At 40.3% G+C, this 13795-nt stretch overlaps 1 protein-coding gene across 1 annotated transcript in view; it reads right to left on the bottom strand.

The window, feature by feature from the left end:
• wnt4 (wingless-type MMTV integration site family, member 4) overlaps nt 1-12186 on the bottom strand; it is a 32569-nt gene extending 20383 nt beyond the window's left edge. The window contains exon 1 of the mRNA XM_034121966.1: nt 11519-12186. Within this exon, the coding sequence (XP_033977857.1) occupies nt 11519-11730 (212 nt within the window). The 5' untranslated portion in view covers nt 11731-12186. The remainder of the gene's footprint in view (nt 1-11518) is intronic.
• Nucleotides 12187-13795: the final 1609 nt, after the last annotated feature.

The raw sequence follows: 13795 nt of genomic DNA, 5'->3' as shown, positions 1-13795 counted from the left end.
GCTGATGTTCAGGTGTATATCAGTATGTAGTGTCTCTACTTTAAAGAGTCCTCTCCTGCTGATGTTCAGGTGTATATCAGTGTGTAGTGTCTCTACTTTAAAGAGTCCTCTCCTGCTGATGTACAGGTGTATATCAGTATGTAGTGTCTCTAATTTAAAGAGTCCTCTCCTGCTGATGTTCAGGTGTATATCAGTATGTAGTGTCTCTACTTTAAAGAGTCCTCTCCTGCTGATGTCCAGGTGTATATCAGTATGTAGTGTCTCTACTTTAAAGAGTCCTCTCCTGTTGATGTCCAGGTGTATATCAGTATAGAGTGGCAAAGTCACGCCCACCTACTTCCGGGTAATGGGACCTTATTTCGGAAAAATTATGCATTGAAGTCAATGGGGAGAGAAAACGTATCTTTCGATCCCGTTTGAATTGTGCCATGAATTACACATATGATGTTTGTCAATCTTAAAAAATTATTTCCATGTCAAAAAAGTCACAGTTTGTCGTAAAACTGTTGAAATATAAGACTATGAAAAATACGTAACTAGAAAGACTACAACTCCCAGAGTCGCGTAAGTGATGTCACAATTGTTTTCCTCCACTAAGAGATAGCTAAGATCAGCGCCATATAGATATAATCTATCTATATGGCGCTGGCTAAGATAAGATAACTTTAACAAGATGCCTGTGTGCTTAGTACCAGGTTGTTATTATACCAGCAATGGGTCTTGCTCGTTCTTTTGCTTCCCGTCTGATGAAAGGACCAGGAGTGGCTTGATCAAGCTAGCTAGTAGCTAGCACGTTAGTTAGCATTACAGCCTTGTGATTTTTATTAGCCTTAACATGAAGTAACATTAAGTAACCCAAAATGTTAAACAGTAAGAGTAGTAGTCATATTTCGTGAACCCTTTGAATAGTACTGTCACCGATGTGATCATTCTGTAATACACCATTTAAGCCCGGGGGAGAAATGCTAACGCTAACGTTAGCATCGGCGATCTTCTCTACTTCATGCTATCTGCACAAATGGTTGACATTAAACATTAAAACGACCAGGCAGTTCAGAGAGAATCAAAGGAAGGCAGGCAGGCAGCTTTGCATGACATTCTTCAGGACGTGTTTCATTGTGGTGATAGTGAGGGTAGTCAATCGTTTTGTTGACAAGACAGTAGTGACGGCCATCTTGGTGACGTGTGTTGTTGACCAGAGATGTAGTTCATTGAGCGTTTCACACAAACAAATGTGTTACTTCACAGTTTTACGACACATTTTTTTTTTTTTTGACTTGCAAAATTATCTTTTAAATTGACAAACATCATATGTGTAATTCGTGGCACAATTCAAACGGGATCGAAAGATAATCTTTCTCTCTCCATTGACTTCAATACATAATTTTTCCGAAATAAGGTCCCATGGAGGTCCACCGGAAGGGGAGGGACTTCGCCACTCTATTTAGTGTCTCTACTTTAAAGAGTCCTCTCCTGCTGATGTTCAGGTGTATATCAGTATGTAGTGTCTCTACTTTAAAGAGTCCTCTCCTGCTGATGTTCAGGTGTATATCAGTATGTAGTGTCTCTACTTTAAAGAGTCCTCTCCTGCTGATGTTCAGGTGTATATCAGTATGTAGTGTCTCTACTTTAAAGAGTCCTCTCCTGCTGATGTTCAGGTGTATATCAGTATGTAGTGTCTCTACTGGGACATGTCTCCATGCTTTAATGTTCAAACAGCTCTTTATTTTTCTCATACTGCCTGTGCTGCAGCACCTCTTTTCACCCTCTGTCTGAAACCAGAGCCCAGTCTGCTCTGATTGGTCAGCTGGCCAGCTCTGTTGTGATTGGTCAACCGCTTAGAGATGTCCCGTCTCTTATCCTATCACGTACAATGTGTTGGAGCGCAAGCCAATAGAAGCGTGAGTGTTACATAATGATGTCATTAAGTTATGGAAGTAAACAAACAGAGTTGAAGAGAAACTCCCTCTGGATGGAACACAGGGATTTTAGGCACACAAACCTTTAGAACACACTACAGAAAAGGGAGAACTTTAAGACTTCCTTAAGGTAAAGTAATCTTATCTGCCTGATAAGTAAATTCACAAAGATGTTTAGTAGGACAAAGATGAAAGGCATGCATGATCATATCAGCTTTTCACTGAGCAAGTCTCTGTATGTCAGAAAAACGTCATCTATTTGCTATGAAATATCTGAAAATAATAGGAAATGTACGCTTTTATAACTACTCAACTTGTCTCACTTTTGTTTCCCTAAGCAGAAGTTGTGTGTAATGCATCTGGTGAGGAAGCATGGGGTGAACATTCAGATGTTGGGCCCTTGACCATTGATCCATTGGATGGACATCATTTGTAAGAATCTGGATTGGATGGGAGATAAGAAATGTGTCTATAGTTATAAGAAATCTAAGGTAAGATACAGTTTAGGGATACATTTTTATTATGGCCTTTTCCATATCAAAGGATGATGTAAACGGTATTCAGCAAATCTAGGCCCTTTAGGGTCTAATTTAGAAGAATTGACACTCTAAAATGTCCAAATAGAGAGCCACAAGTGAACAGGATGACTCTACATTAATGCAGACTAATGCTCCGATCTAGTGTATTGCCAATTTGTTGATTAAAAAAGTGATTGAACACATAAGCCAAAAAGAATGTGATTGCATTATTTAGGAGTTTTTCCACAGTGTCAAAGATGAATTTATGGTTGTTTGTGTTTTCACATTCAGTTTTGGATAGATAAGGAGATAAGCTGGCATGTCAAAGTGAAATCATTCATGAGCAGCGGGCAGGTTTGGACAGGCACCATTCCTGTTAACTATTTACACAGCGAACACACATGTATAAACTGTGTGCTGTACACAAGTCTGCATGCATAAAGCCTCTCTGTGTGTGTGAGGTTAGCAACGTTTGACATGGTGCTTATCTGGTATCGAGCCATCACTACTGAACAGAATCCCTTTCTTTATACTTTCTCTTCAAACTCCTTAAACTCTCCATTTTCAGAAGAAGATGAATTGAGTATGGTGTAAATAACTTAAAGGAGGAAAAAAAACAAATGTGCTTGACTGTAGACCAAAGTCAAACATTGAATGTTACTCTAAATATCCTTAAATGTTTCTTATGCTTCTCAATGTGGGCTCAGTAATAATGAAAGAGTTTAAACCCTGGACAGGGACTTGATCGCGCCTCATTTCTTTAGCCTTTATATCCTACATGTTAGCAAATTGGCGTGATTGAAAGTCTGCAGAATTTGCTATAAGTAGGGATGCTCCGATCGCCAATTTTGGGGCCGATCACCGATCGCCGGAATCAGTATCGGCCGATACCGATCGCCGATCCGATCGAGTGGGCGGGGCCTATGGGGATCTTCCATTTAAGTGATGTTTAAAACTCAGTTAATTGATTGTCTTTTTCTGACACCTTAAAATACTGCCAGACCGGTGAAGCCATTTTGGCGAGCTTGTTTTGCCGCGTACTGAGAAAAGTGTCATGTATTTTACGTCATGTGATCGGCTCTCCCGATCGGCATTTATAGAGAGCACCGATCGATCAGCAGAGAGTGAATATCGGCCGATATCGATCGGCGGCCGATCGATTGGCGGCCGATCGATCGGAGCATCTCTAGCTATAAGCATTCTTCCTTCACAATGTACCCATAGATGTACAGACAACAATCACTAGATGCTTTGATACTGAAGAAAACTTGATACTTCGGCGGATTCTACGAAGAGTTATAAGGAAAGGACTTTTTCTATGATTTCTAAGCAGATTATGGACGTTTCTTCAAGATGTACATCAGAGATAGCAACTTCTTTAGATCCTACAAAAAGTGATCAACTGTTTGTTCATCTACAAGTGTCCAGAAACACGATCGAGGAACGTGAGTCTTTAAGCAACAAAACAATGCTGGTTAGGTTGAAGGACAGATCCTTGTCAGTGTTAGAATACCCACACTTGGTTGACGTTTAGTTTCACATTGGACACAATCGTCCTGTTTGGCTTTGTTGCTCTGTTTAAGACATCAACACACTTCCTTAGAGGCAGCTCTGCACATCCTGACGATTACGTTGGTTATGTCATTTTAAAGTACATTTCGATTGACTCAGGACTGAGAGAAGGGGTGCGTAATTGATGTTAACTTCAGTAAGGCTTGTTAAGTACTGTTTAAGCCACTTCTTCTGACTGTAATGGTAAGCTGACAAAACTACAATAACTTCCTATCGTTGTTTTTAAAGCGCCTGTATGCACCTGTTCCTTTCACATCAGCAGGATTTAAGCCTCCCATCTATCCTAAGCAGCAACTCTGTGACTGTGAAGCCAATGCATAATTGACTAAAGCATTCTATGTAATAACCTGCAGGTGGTGACTTTAAAGGTTGCAAAAATTGTAAAGAAGTCTAGAAGAAAAGGACCATACCTCTCACTTGATTTATTACCTCAGTAAACATTTTCCTGATGAGTTCATGGTCTCAAATACAAGATTAGATGACAGTTTTATAGATTAAAATAGACCATAAAGCAGCTGTAGGGTATGGCTTTCTTGTGATTGACAGGAAGCTACCACAGTTTGAGTTTTCATCTTAGAACTTAATCCATATACAGTGTCTTTTAAGTTCATTTACAATTGTTGTCGCCTAAATATGTCTTTTAAAGCCACTCGAGGCTTCAAACCCAATGGTAACTACATCCACTTCTAATATACACTCTATAAACATTTGGTTTATAGTATTGTTTATTTGCAAATGACCACAATATCATAGCATTTCCAAACGTTTTTAAAGGAAAATCGTTCTAAGTTTCCATCATTTTAATTTCCCTCACTAGCCAATGCATCTAACAGAAGCATCTATAGATTCAGAAATGCAATCAGCTGTTCACATACATTGTTTCCCGCGACCACGAGCCCTCCATCACGCCCTCAGGGTGTGTGTTAAGTCTCCTAAAAGCCAGAAGTGGATCTGACAGAACTTTCTCACGTCCTTCAGCGACAAAGGTGTTTCCTCATCAGCCAGAGCTGCAATCTGGTCATCTTCAGCGATCCCCCACGGCTCCCAATGTGTCACGATAATTGTACACACTCTGGTGACAAGAGGGCTCGAAATAACATGCCAAAGCTTTACCACATGCATGTGTGTGTGTGTGTGTGTGTGTGTGTGTGTGTGTGTGTGTGTGTGTGTGTGTGTGTGTGTGTGTGTGTGTGTGAAAAGAAGTGTAAGGCGCCAGGGTGTACTGCAATGCCAAGGTCTTTCTATTTCTCTGGTTACCCATCAGCTGCCATCTCTTTAGCACCTCACCATGGTTGTACAGGACTTATGCATACGTTCACACACACACACACACACACACACACACACACACACACACACACACACACACACACACACACACACACACACACACACACACACACACACACACACACACACACACACACACACACACACACGCACACGCACACAGAAACGGTATATTGTCATAATGAACAATGAATTCAGACGTTTAGCGGTAAACCGGAGAATTAGAAATTATACAAACTTGAACCACATTTCATTCAGTATTCTGTCTGTGTTGCTGCCATATCTGTTGCTTGGTGTTGACAGTAGCGAATGCCATCCAAGTGGAGGGTTTGAAAAGCAAACACTCCACTCTTTCTAGGTTTCAAAGGGGATGTCCTCTCCTGAGCAAATAACTGAGGATTATAATCCTTTCTCCAAAGCAGATTCATGACAGTTTAACTAAACAAATAAATGAAACCGAGCAAGGCCGCTCTGGGCTTTTGTCTTTTCTTTAGACAGATGCCAGTCGTAATCCCTCTGCTGCCACAATAGTGAGGAGAGTATTATTCACAAGCGCTACGGTTACTTTCTCTAACGTCTGATTTTTTTACTCTTTAAAATCCTTTGAAAACATTTTAAAACACATTTGAATGAATCGTTTGTGGGGAAACTCAACTTTTGTGTCAGTTAGGGCACATTGAGGTTATTTCCTTGTTTCTGCAGTTTGATATCTTGGTATATTGTTGTGGCGGGGATAATCCAGCAGTGCAATATTGTTACTTTCAAGGATACACTAATATACAAACACAAAACAACAGTTTTATCACAATTATTCTCTGTGTGTCAACCATCCACTTGATGTTATCACACACACAGTAGCCAAGCTCTATTCGAATCAGGGTCTTAATGCCAATATAAACATTAATGAATGATTGTAACCAGCTTTGTGGTAATCCAAAATCTGTAGGCAGCCTAGTGAGGCCTTTCCTGTTTCCTACCTAACTGGAGTGATGTTTTGCACTTTTACGCCACAAGTCTGCATCTAATCCACTCGTTATCTTTTATGCAACCAGCACCAGATTCTTACAAAATATCTCCAAATCAATCGTGTCATAATTCATATTTCTACAGTTTCTACTCATTGCAACAGCTGCAGTCGAGACAGAAAGAAGTTCACGTACTCTCCATGAAATAGATCAAATAAATACCACTATCTCTGTCCTCTCCTAGTATTCAATGTAAAACAACAGGTAAACAGGCCAAAGTCTGCCCAGAACTCCATATTTTTATGTATCACAATACAGGTAGACGTGTTTATCCGTTACGGAGTGTCAACCTAATTCAACACGCAAAACAAAATCTCACTGAATGCAACTTTAATCAAAATTCATTATACAAACACCAGATACAAAAAATGACCACGTTATAAATGTGACTTTGATTTTCACCTTAGCTGTAATAAGTAACTGAAAGGGTTAAACCAACTCAATCTCTTCTTATTCTTGACTAAGAGCCCTTAATGTGCCTGACTCCTTCATTTGGATGTCTCACTAGCCAGTACATTCCTAGATATTTGATTTGATTTCAAAACCCGCACACACACACACGCACACACACACACACGCACACACACACAGCTGTGCATGCTTCTGTGTTTGAGTTTGATTATGCATCGTTAGTGCGGTCAATGTGGTAATAACTGTGTTGAGTGTTTGCCACTGTTGGAGAAGATGCCAGATTATGCTAAAACATCACACACACACACACACACACACACACACACACACACACACACACACACACACACACACACACACACACACACACACACACACACACACACACACACTCACACACAGCAGCCATGGAGCAGTGTACAGGTGCAGCAGAACCAGTTGGAGCAGGGCAAGAGGACGAAGAGGAGGAGGAGGGTGATGACGGACAAACTAATGAAAAGTTGCATTCAAATCCCCATTCGGCAGCGGGACACTAAACATGACTCAGCAGCAGCCGCAGAGCTTTGGCAAAGCGATGGCTTCCTGGCTGAAGGTGCACAGCTACAGGTGAGGTAAATAAACAGGCTGCGGTTTTATGTGACGCAAGAACAGCTGAGAGCTGCTGGAAACTATTTAACTCATGTGGATCAAAGTGTCTTAAAGGTCACCTATTATGCAAAATCCACTTCTTCATGTCTCTTCTACATCACCATGTGTCCCCTCTGTGGAAAGAGACTCTGAAGGTTTCAGGAACAAATATTCTCTCTCTTTTTGTCCTGATCCATTTATATAAAAACCTGTCTGAAAATGAGCTGATCAGATTTTGGCCACTTTATGATGTCATAATGATTTGTTGGCTTGGATTGTTTGGTGTTTGGAGCCAAACACTTCCGAGACATGTTTGTATATATCTGAGACCTATAATATATTGATGAAAAACAGTATAACAGGGGACCTTTAAGTAATGCTTTACCTGTGAAACTTTAAGGACATGCCTTATATTTCTCCCGTACTGACAGAACTGGGGCTGCAGTTATCGATTGTTCAATTTAAGTATTTTCCTGATTAATACATTAATGATTTTTGTAAAACATGTTAGCCCAAGGTGACAGATTACCTTTTGAAATCCGAACAGCTTTCCAAAATTATAATTATAATATATAATAATATATAATATTCAGTTTAGAGGAGTGGGAAAACAAGATCATATTTTGGAGGCTGAAGTTTCTTTGGCACAATGAGGGGTTCAATGCTACGCAAACATGAACTGAAGTCTTCTAATCACAATGTTTGGTGTTGATTCACAATCTTTAAGTACTGGGAAGAACTGGTTTATGACTTCAGTCTTTCTGGTTTCAATATAAAATCTAATAGTTGAACAAATCTAAATATGATCTGCATCTGAAACGTTACCATTATTCCAATGAAGTTGAAGGATGAACTGGTCGATGAGATCTGGAAGACCTTAGGGGGCATTCCTCTAATTTTACACACAAAGATTCAGCCTATATAAACCAATGTATAATGCCTTCAGTGACTATAGGTCATGTCATCATCTCAACCTTTGTTCAAAGTCCACAATGTATAACTTAAAGCCTATTCTCAAACTGGAAGTGGGGTGTAGTTCAAAAGACATGCAGGATATTATCAGCCCTTTAAAAGCCAGTTTTCTGTTGTGATCATTACTATACATTACTCTACATTATTATAATGAAAGAGACGAGGCAACATGAAACTATCTACAGTTGCAGTTTCGATCACGTTGTTAGCTTTTGAATTGAAACAAAACTACCTGCTTAGGTTAAAGAAGAAACTGGGGATTGGGTTAAGTTAACTACTTGAAATAAGGACATTACATATGTCATGTAAGTTCTGAATGTTGCAAATGTAAACGTTGAGTTTTGGTTTCACACGGGACACAAACAGAAGTCCCCTGAGTAAAACTGTTCGACTCTGTCGTTCTTTAAACTGAACTACGTCACCCTTTTGCTCCCGTCATAATAACTATCGCCACTAGAGGTCGTCGCATAACAATGTTGAACCTTCCTGCTGTGATCCAGCCTACCGAATTATGATAACCGCCTACTAAGATTATCAGAAGGTAGAGTAATGTCAAATCTATAGCTCCCGAAAACACACGATAAAGGCCATTTAATCGACGGATAACATTCAAAGCAGGTGCATCTATGAACTAATGAAAGATGCTTTCAAGGTGCGCTATCACATAGGTTTAGGAAACTAACATCCTGTTGCATACATTTTTATTTTATTGACCATTTTTTAAGCGTAAATTCAATTTCCAGGAATAAAAAGGTTACTAAAGACCTATATCACGGTCGCATGACTTCCCATCATCACCGCTAAGCTAAAGGCGGCTAATGTTTGGCGTGATGACGTTTATTTGTCTCATATAGCCACTTGTTACACATTTTATGTTGTAGAACAAAACGTGAAAATCTCTCCAGATTGTGTTAACAACAGACCTAATTAATGAATTATTGTTTCATTATTTTACTCCTATTGTGTTATTCTATATTGTATTTGTTCTCTGTACAGCACTTTGGTCAACTGAGGTTGTTTTAAATGTGCTATATAAATAACTAAAGATTGAGATTGACCTTATTTCAGGCATCTAACCTAAAACTCGTTCCAAAATATTGACTTTTGAGACTATTGCAAAGAAACTCCTGTAAACTGCAGGATTGTTTGCAGCATCAGGACTAAAACCACCAGACTCAGGGACAGTTTCCTCCCACAGGCCATAAGACTGTTAAACACCTGAACTATAACATCCATAACATTCATCTGTCTGCAACATATATATCAATATCCTACTCTTGCACTACTTCTATTATATTATATTTTATTTGTATTTACTTGCACTATTATCTGTCTTATGGTGTTGCACTGTTGGAGGAGCCTGTGACCTAAGATGTACATTGTCATAACTACACTGTAGCTACATGACAATACAAGCCTTGAATGTTTTTTATGATCCGAAGACCACTGATCTCTCTCTCATCCTTCTTTCCTGAGTGTATCATCTGCTCTGTTGAGGTGAAACCAACGCTTGATGTTTGTAGATGTTTGTTTATGTGTTGAGGACTCAGATACAGTCGTTCAGCACAGATTATTTCCCTCGCAGTGCAGCAGACTGGCAGCTCGACTCCTGCCTGAACATGTCCGCTCTGCTGTCACCACGCCTTCAGCCCCAAACAGCACAATTACCTGCACTCAGTGACAGAGTTCAAGGTAGACACTGCTGTTTGGCAAGGATTTCATTTGATTTATTCTGATGCATCTGTCAATAGAAGTAACTCCGTCTGCAGACACATCGAGAGCTACTATAAATCTTACAAAGGAATTTATACGGAGAGATAAAATACAAATATGAAAGTCAACAGGCAGTGATTATTTGGCACAGCAGCCTCATTTTAAGCCCCTATACGATGGATTATATATGTGGGGAATTGTGAGATATAATAAGAACTGTCAATGCCAGGTACACAAGACTTTAATATGCGAGAAAGAACAGTGTGCTATTCCCTAAATGATGAGTGTTGCTTGTGCTGAAGTTAAGAGGAATGAATGGCAGCAGAAAATGGAGCGGAGCCTCATGCGGAGGAATGCAAAAAACCCACCTAACCTCCTCCCACATAGAAACACATGCGACCAAACCTTTCCAAGGAAGAGTGGCACAACTTCAGCTACAATCACACTGTAGTCTGACTGATTTCACATACATTTAAAACATAGATTCATTATATATGAGTTGATATTCGCCAGTGGATTTATAGTGACCTTGTTAAACTTTTCCTTTAGCTCTTAATATAGTTTGACTGTCTCTGCTTTCCACCTGCATAACTGAATGATAGAAGTCTAAATAGAAGCTTTACTGTTATCAAAGTTGTTTGAATCACTGTAAAAATAATTAGGAACTGAAGATGTTTTATTTTTGTACAATACGTAATTGGGGAACTCCTTTTTAAGTAGTTTCTTAAGCCCAACCCCTGTCTTGTTTTAACAGCAACAACATGTCTTTATATATGACCTTTAATAGGCTGTTGGTAATGACTAAGTAAGAATCTAGGACTAAATGAAAACATGCATATCAGAGGTTTAAATAGTCTGTGAACTCCTAACAGTTCCTTGAAGTGTTTCCAAAGAGAACAATTTCATAGTTTGAAATTGGCACATAAGCCTTCAAAGGCTGCACTAAAATATACATTTCTACAGCGTCTTGACCCCATCATTTCCCTATGTTTTCTGATGGGGTTGAGGTTTGTCATGACAAAAAAGGTAGGCAATGGAGATTTTAGAAATAAAATCTCACATAACAAAAACTGTATAACCGTTTTTTTTCTTCAGGCTTCACGTGCATGTTCGTGTCCTTATTACACCTGCCATACAGATACAAGTCACGTTTCACATGCAAAATGTAATACACTCAAGGATATCATCATTTCACCTATATGGAAACCTGCAATTTTCCAAGTTAACACGTGTTTTTTCCCTTTTGGGTGACTTTCTTCAACGGGTCTTTTCAGGGGGGATGCAGCTGTGTTGGTCAGTTATTAAGTCTGAGGGGGGAGAGTAAGAAAGAAAGTGAATGTGTGATGGTTAACAATTAACCTGGAAGCCCACTGAGCTGCAGGGAAAGCTGACAGAAGAAGAAGATGAGTGGAAATGAAAGGGGGTCAGATGAAAGTGAAACAGAGTGTTTGTAGAAAAGAGTCCAACTTACAGCCAGTTGCTCGCGTTGGCGGACAGCAGCGCGCAGCAGAGCATCAGGACGCAGCGCAACACACACTCCTCGCTCATCTCGAGAGGGAGGTCGGGGGGGTCACAGAGGGCTGAAATAATCCCGAGAAGGACAGGGGGTCGGCGGGGAAAAAAGAAGCAGCTGCGGGCTCCGGGGAGGGCTGTTAATCCATCGTCCCGCATCCAGGGGCTCATCCACCGGGGAGGCGCGCAGAGTGTCCGCCCGGTTCTCCCGTCCCTCCCTCCGCCACTCCGCACTCAGAAGGGACGGGGAGAGGGGGAAAAGAGGGATGCTAAAAATACTAAAAATTACTCTGAATCGCACCCTTCTTCTTCTTCTTCTTCTTCTTCTTCTTCTTCTTCTTCTTCTTCTTCTTCTTCTTCTTCTTCTTCTTCTTCTTCTTCTTCTTCTTCTTCTTCTTAATGTTTATTTTCTTCTTCCGCTGAGCCAGCCAGGAAAAAAGAAGAGCGTGGATTAGAGGTCAATAAAAGTGAAGAAGATCTCCGCTGGATCTTCCTCCTCATCTGGAGACGCTCCTGTCTGTCAGCGCGCACTCTCCAACTCTCCAACACCGACACATGCACACTGAGAGCGTTTTTACGCACGGTTCCTCTCACTCCACCGTCTCTCGGTGCGTCTGGCGCTGCGGAGATGTGAGCCGACTTTAGTGGAGGGGCGGCGCGAGGATAGAGAGGTAGGCAGCGAGATGGGAGTTTTTCGGGGGATGAAGGAGGCGGGTTTAAGGTGTGTGTGTGTGTGTGTGTGTGTGTGTGTGTGTGTGTGTGTGTGTGTGTGTGTGTGTGTGTTTGTGTGTACATGTTTGGGGAGTAACGGATTACATGGAACAGGATAACGTACACTGACAAAGCTGAAACGTTGACTTTAATTAAATGTACTATGTCAACAAATGTAACATCACTATATTAGGTTGGTAAAGCAATAATATTAAGTTGAACCTATTTAGACTTAATATTATTACTTTGAACTAACTAAATAGAGTTATGTGAAATCTGTTGACTTAATTTCATTCAAGTCAGATCTGACTTTCAGTGTGATCAGGATACAAAAGAAGGATTATGTAATCCCTTACAGTGACATAAAAAAAGATGTAATGAGATTACTGAGACATTTTTCAAAGACAGGCGTTGATAGCACAGCTTACAATACGTTTTTATAGGGAGACGAACTGCCTGCATATTCTTTTTGCTTTAATTTACTTTTATTTGAATATCATTTTTTTAAATGCAGTTGGTGAGGACACATTTTTGATCCTAAATATCTTCGTTTCTTCTTTTCTTAGGTCACATTGTTCTGTTGTTTTACATGATACACAGAAGTAAAAAAATATCTTCTTAATATTTATTTTCTCTTGTATTGAATTGCATTGCTTTTAACATTGTTGGAATCCAAAAGTAACAGAAAGTGATCAGGTCACATTACTTTTATGATCCTCAGAATAGGTACATTACATTATTCAACAGGTAACAATGTCAACGGATCACATTTTTTAAGTAACCCTCCTAACCCTGTGTGTGTGTGTGTGTGTGTGTGTGTGTGTGCGTGCGTGTGTGTGTGTGTGTGTGTGTGTGTGTGTGCGTGCGTGTGTGTGTGTGTGTGTGTGTGTGTGTGTGTGTGTGTGTGTGTCTGTGTCTGTGTGTGTGTGTGTGTGTGTGTGTGTCTGTGTGTGTGTGTGTCCGGGACAATGTGTGTGTTTCTAGAGGTCTCCCGGGAGGATGCAATAGCACAGTCATTCACTAATGCCGCCCCCCCCCCCCTCCGAAACTCCTCTCCAACACACACATAAACACGCTCTCTTTCACTCACACACTCCTTCAACCGCACACACACTTCTTGGCAGCAGCTCACTCTCGCTGTCACACACTCAACCAAATATTCTGCGGTCAGCCGGCTATTTAAAGCTTGGCTGCAAAATGTCTGCATTTAAAACCAGTGAATCCCATAATATGACAAATGTCAGCTCCACGCTATTGATTGATGCAAAAGCTGAAGGCGGATAATAAGGGGAGGCATGTGATGCGGAACTGAAATATCATATTTTATTTACCGTGCAATAAAAACATTATTGTAAAGGAATCAGCCGCCCAGGTCTCACGACAAATTACTTTTTCAAACTCACTTTATTTTTAACACCAGCGAGAATCCCAACGTTTCCAAATATGTCAGACTGAATTATGGGTATAGGTGTATAAAAAGATGCACAAACATGTCTATTTTAACATGTAGCAGCCATGGAAAACA

Source organism: Trematomus bernacchii, unplaced genomic scaffold, assembly GCF_902827165.1.
Source record: "Trematomus bernacchii unplaced genomic scaffold, fTreBer1.1, whole genome shotgun sequence".
In the NCBI taxonomy this organism is placed as follows: Eukaryota; Metazoa; Chordata; class Actinopteri; order Perciformes; family Nototheniidae; genus Trematomus; species Trematomus bernacchii.
This window is presented reverse-complemented; position numbering and strand designations above follow the sequence as displayed.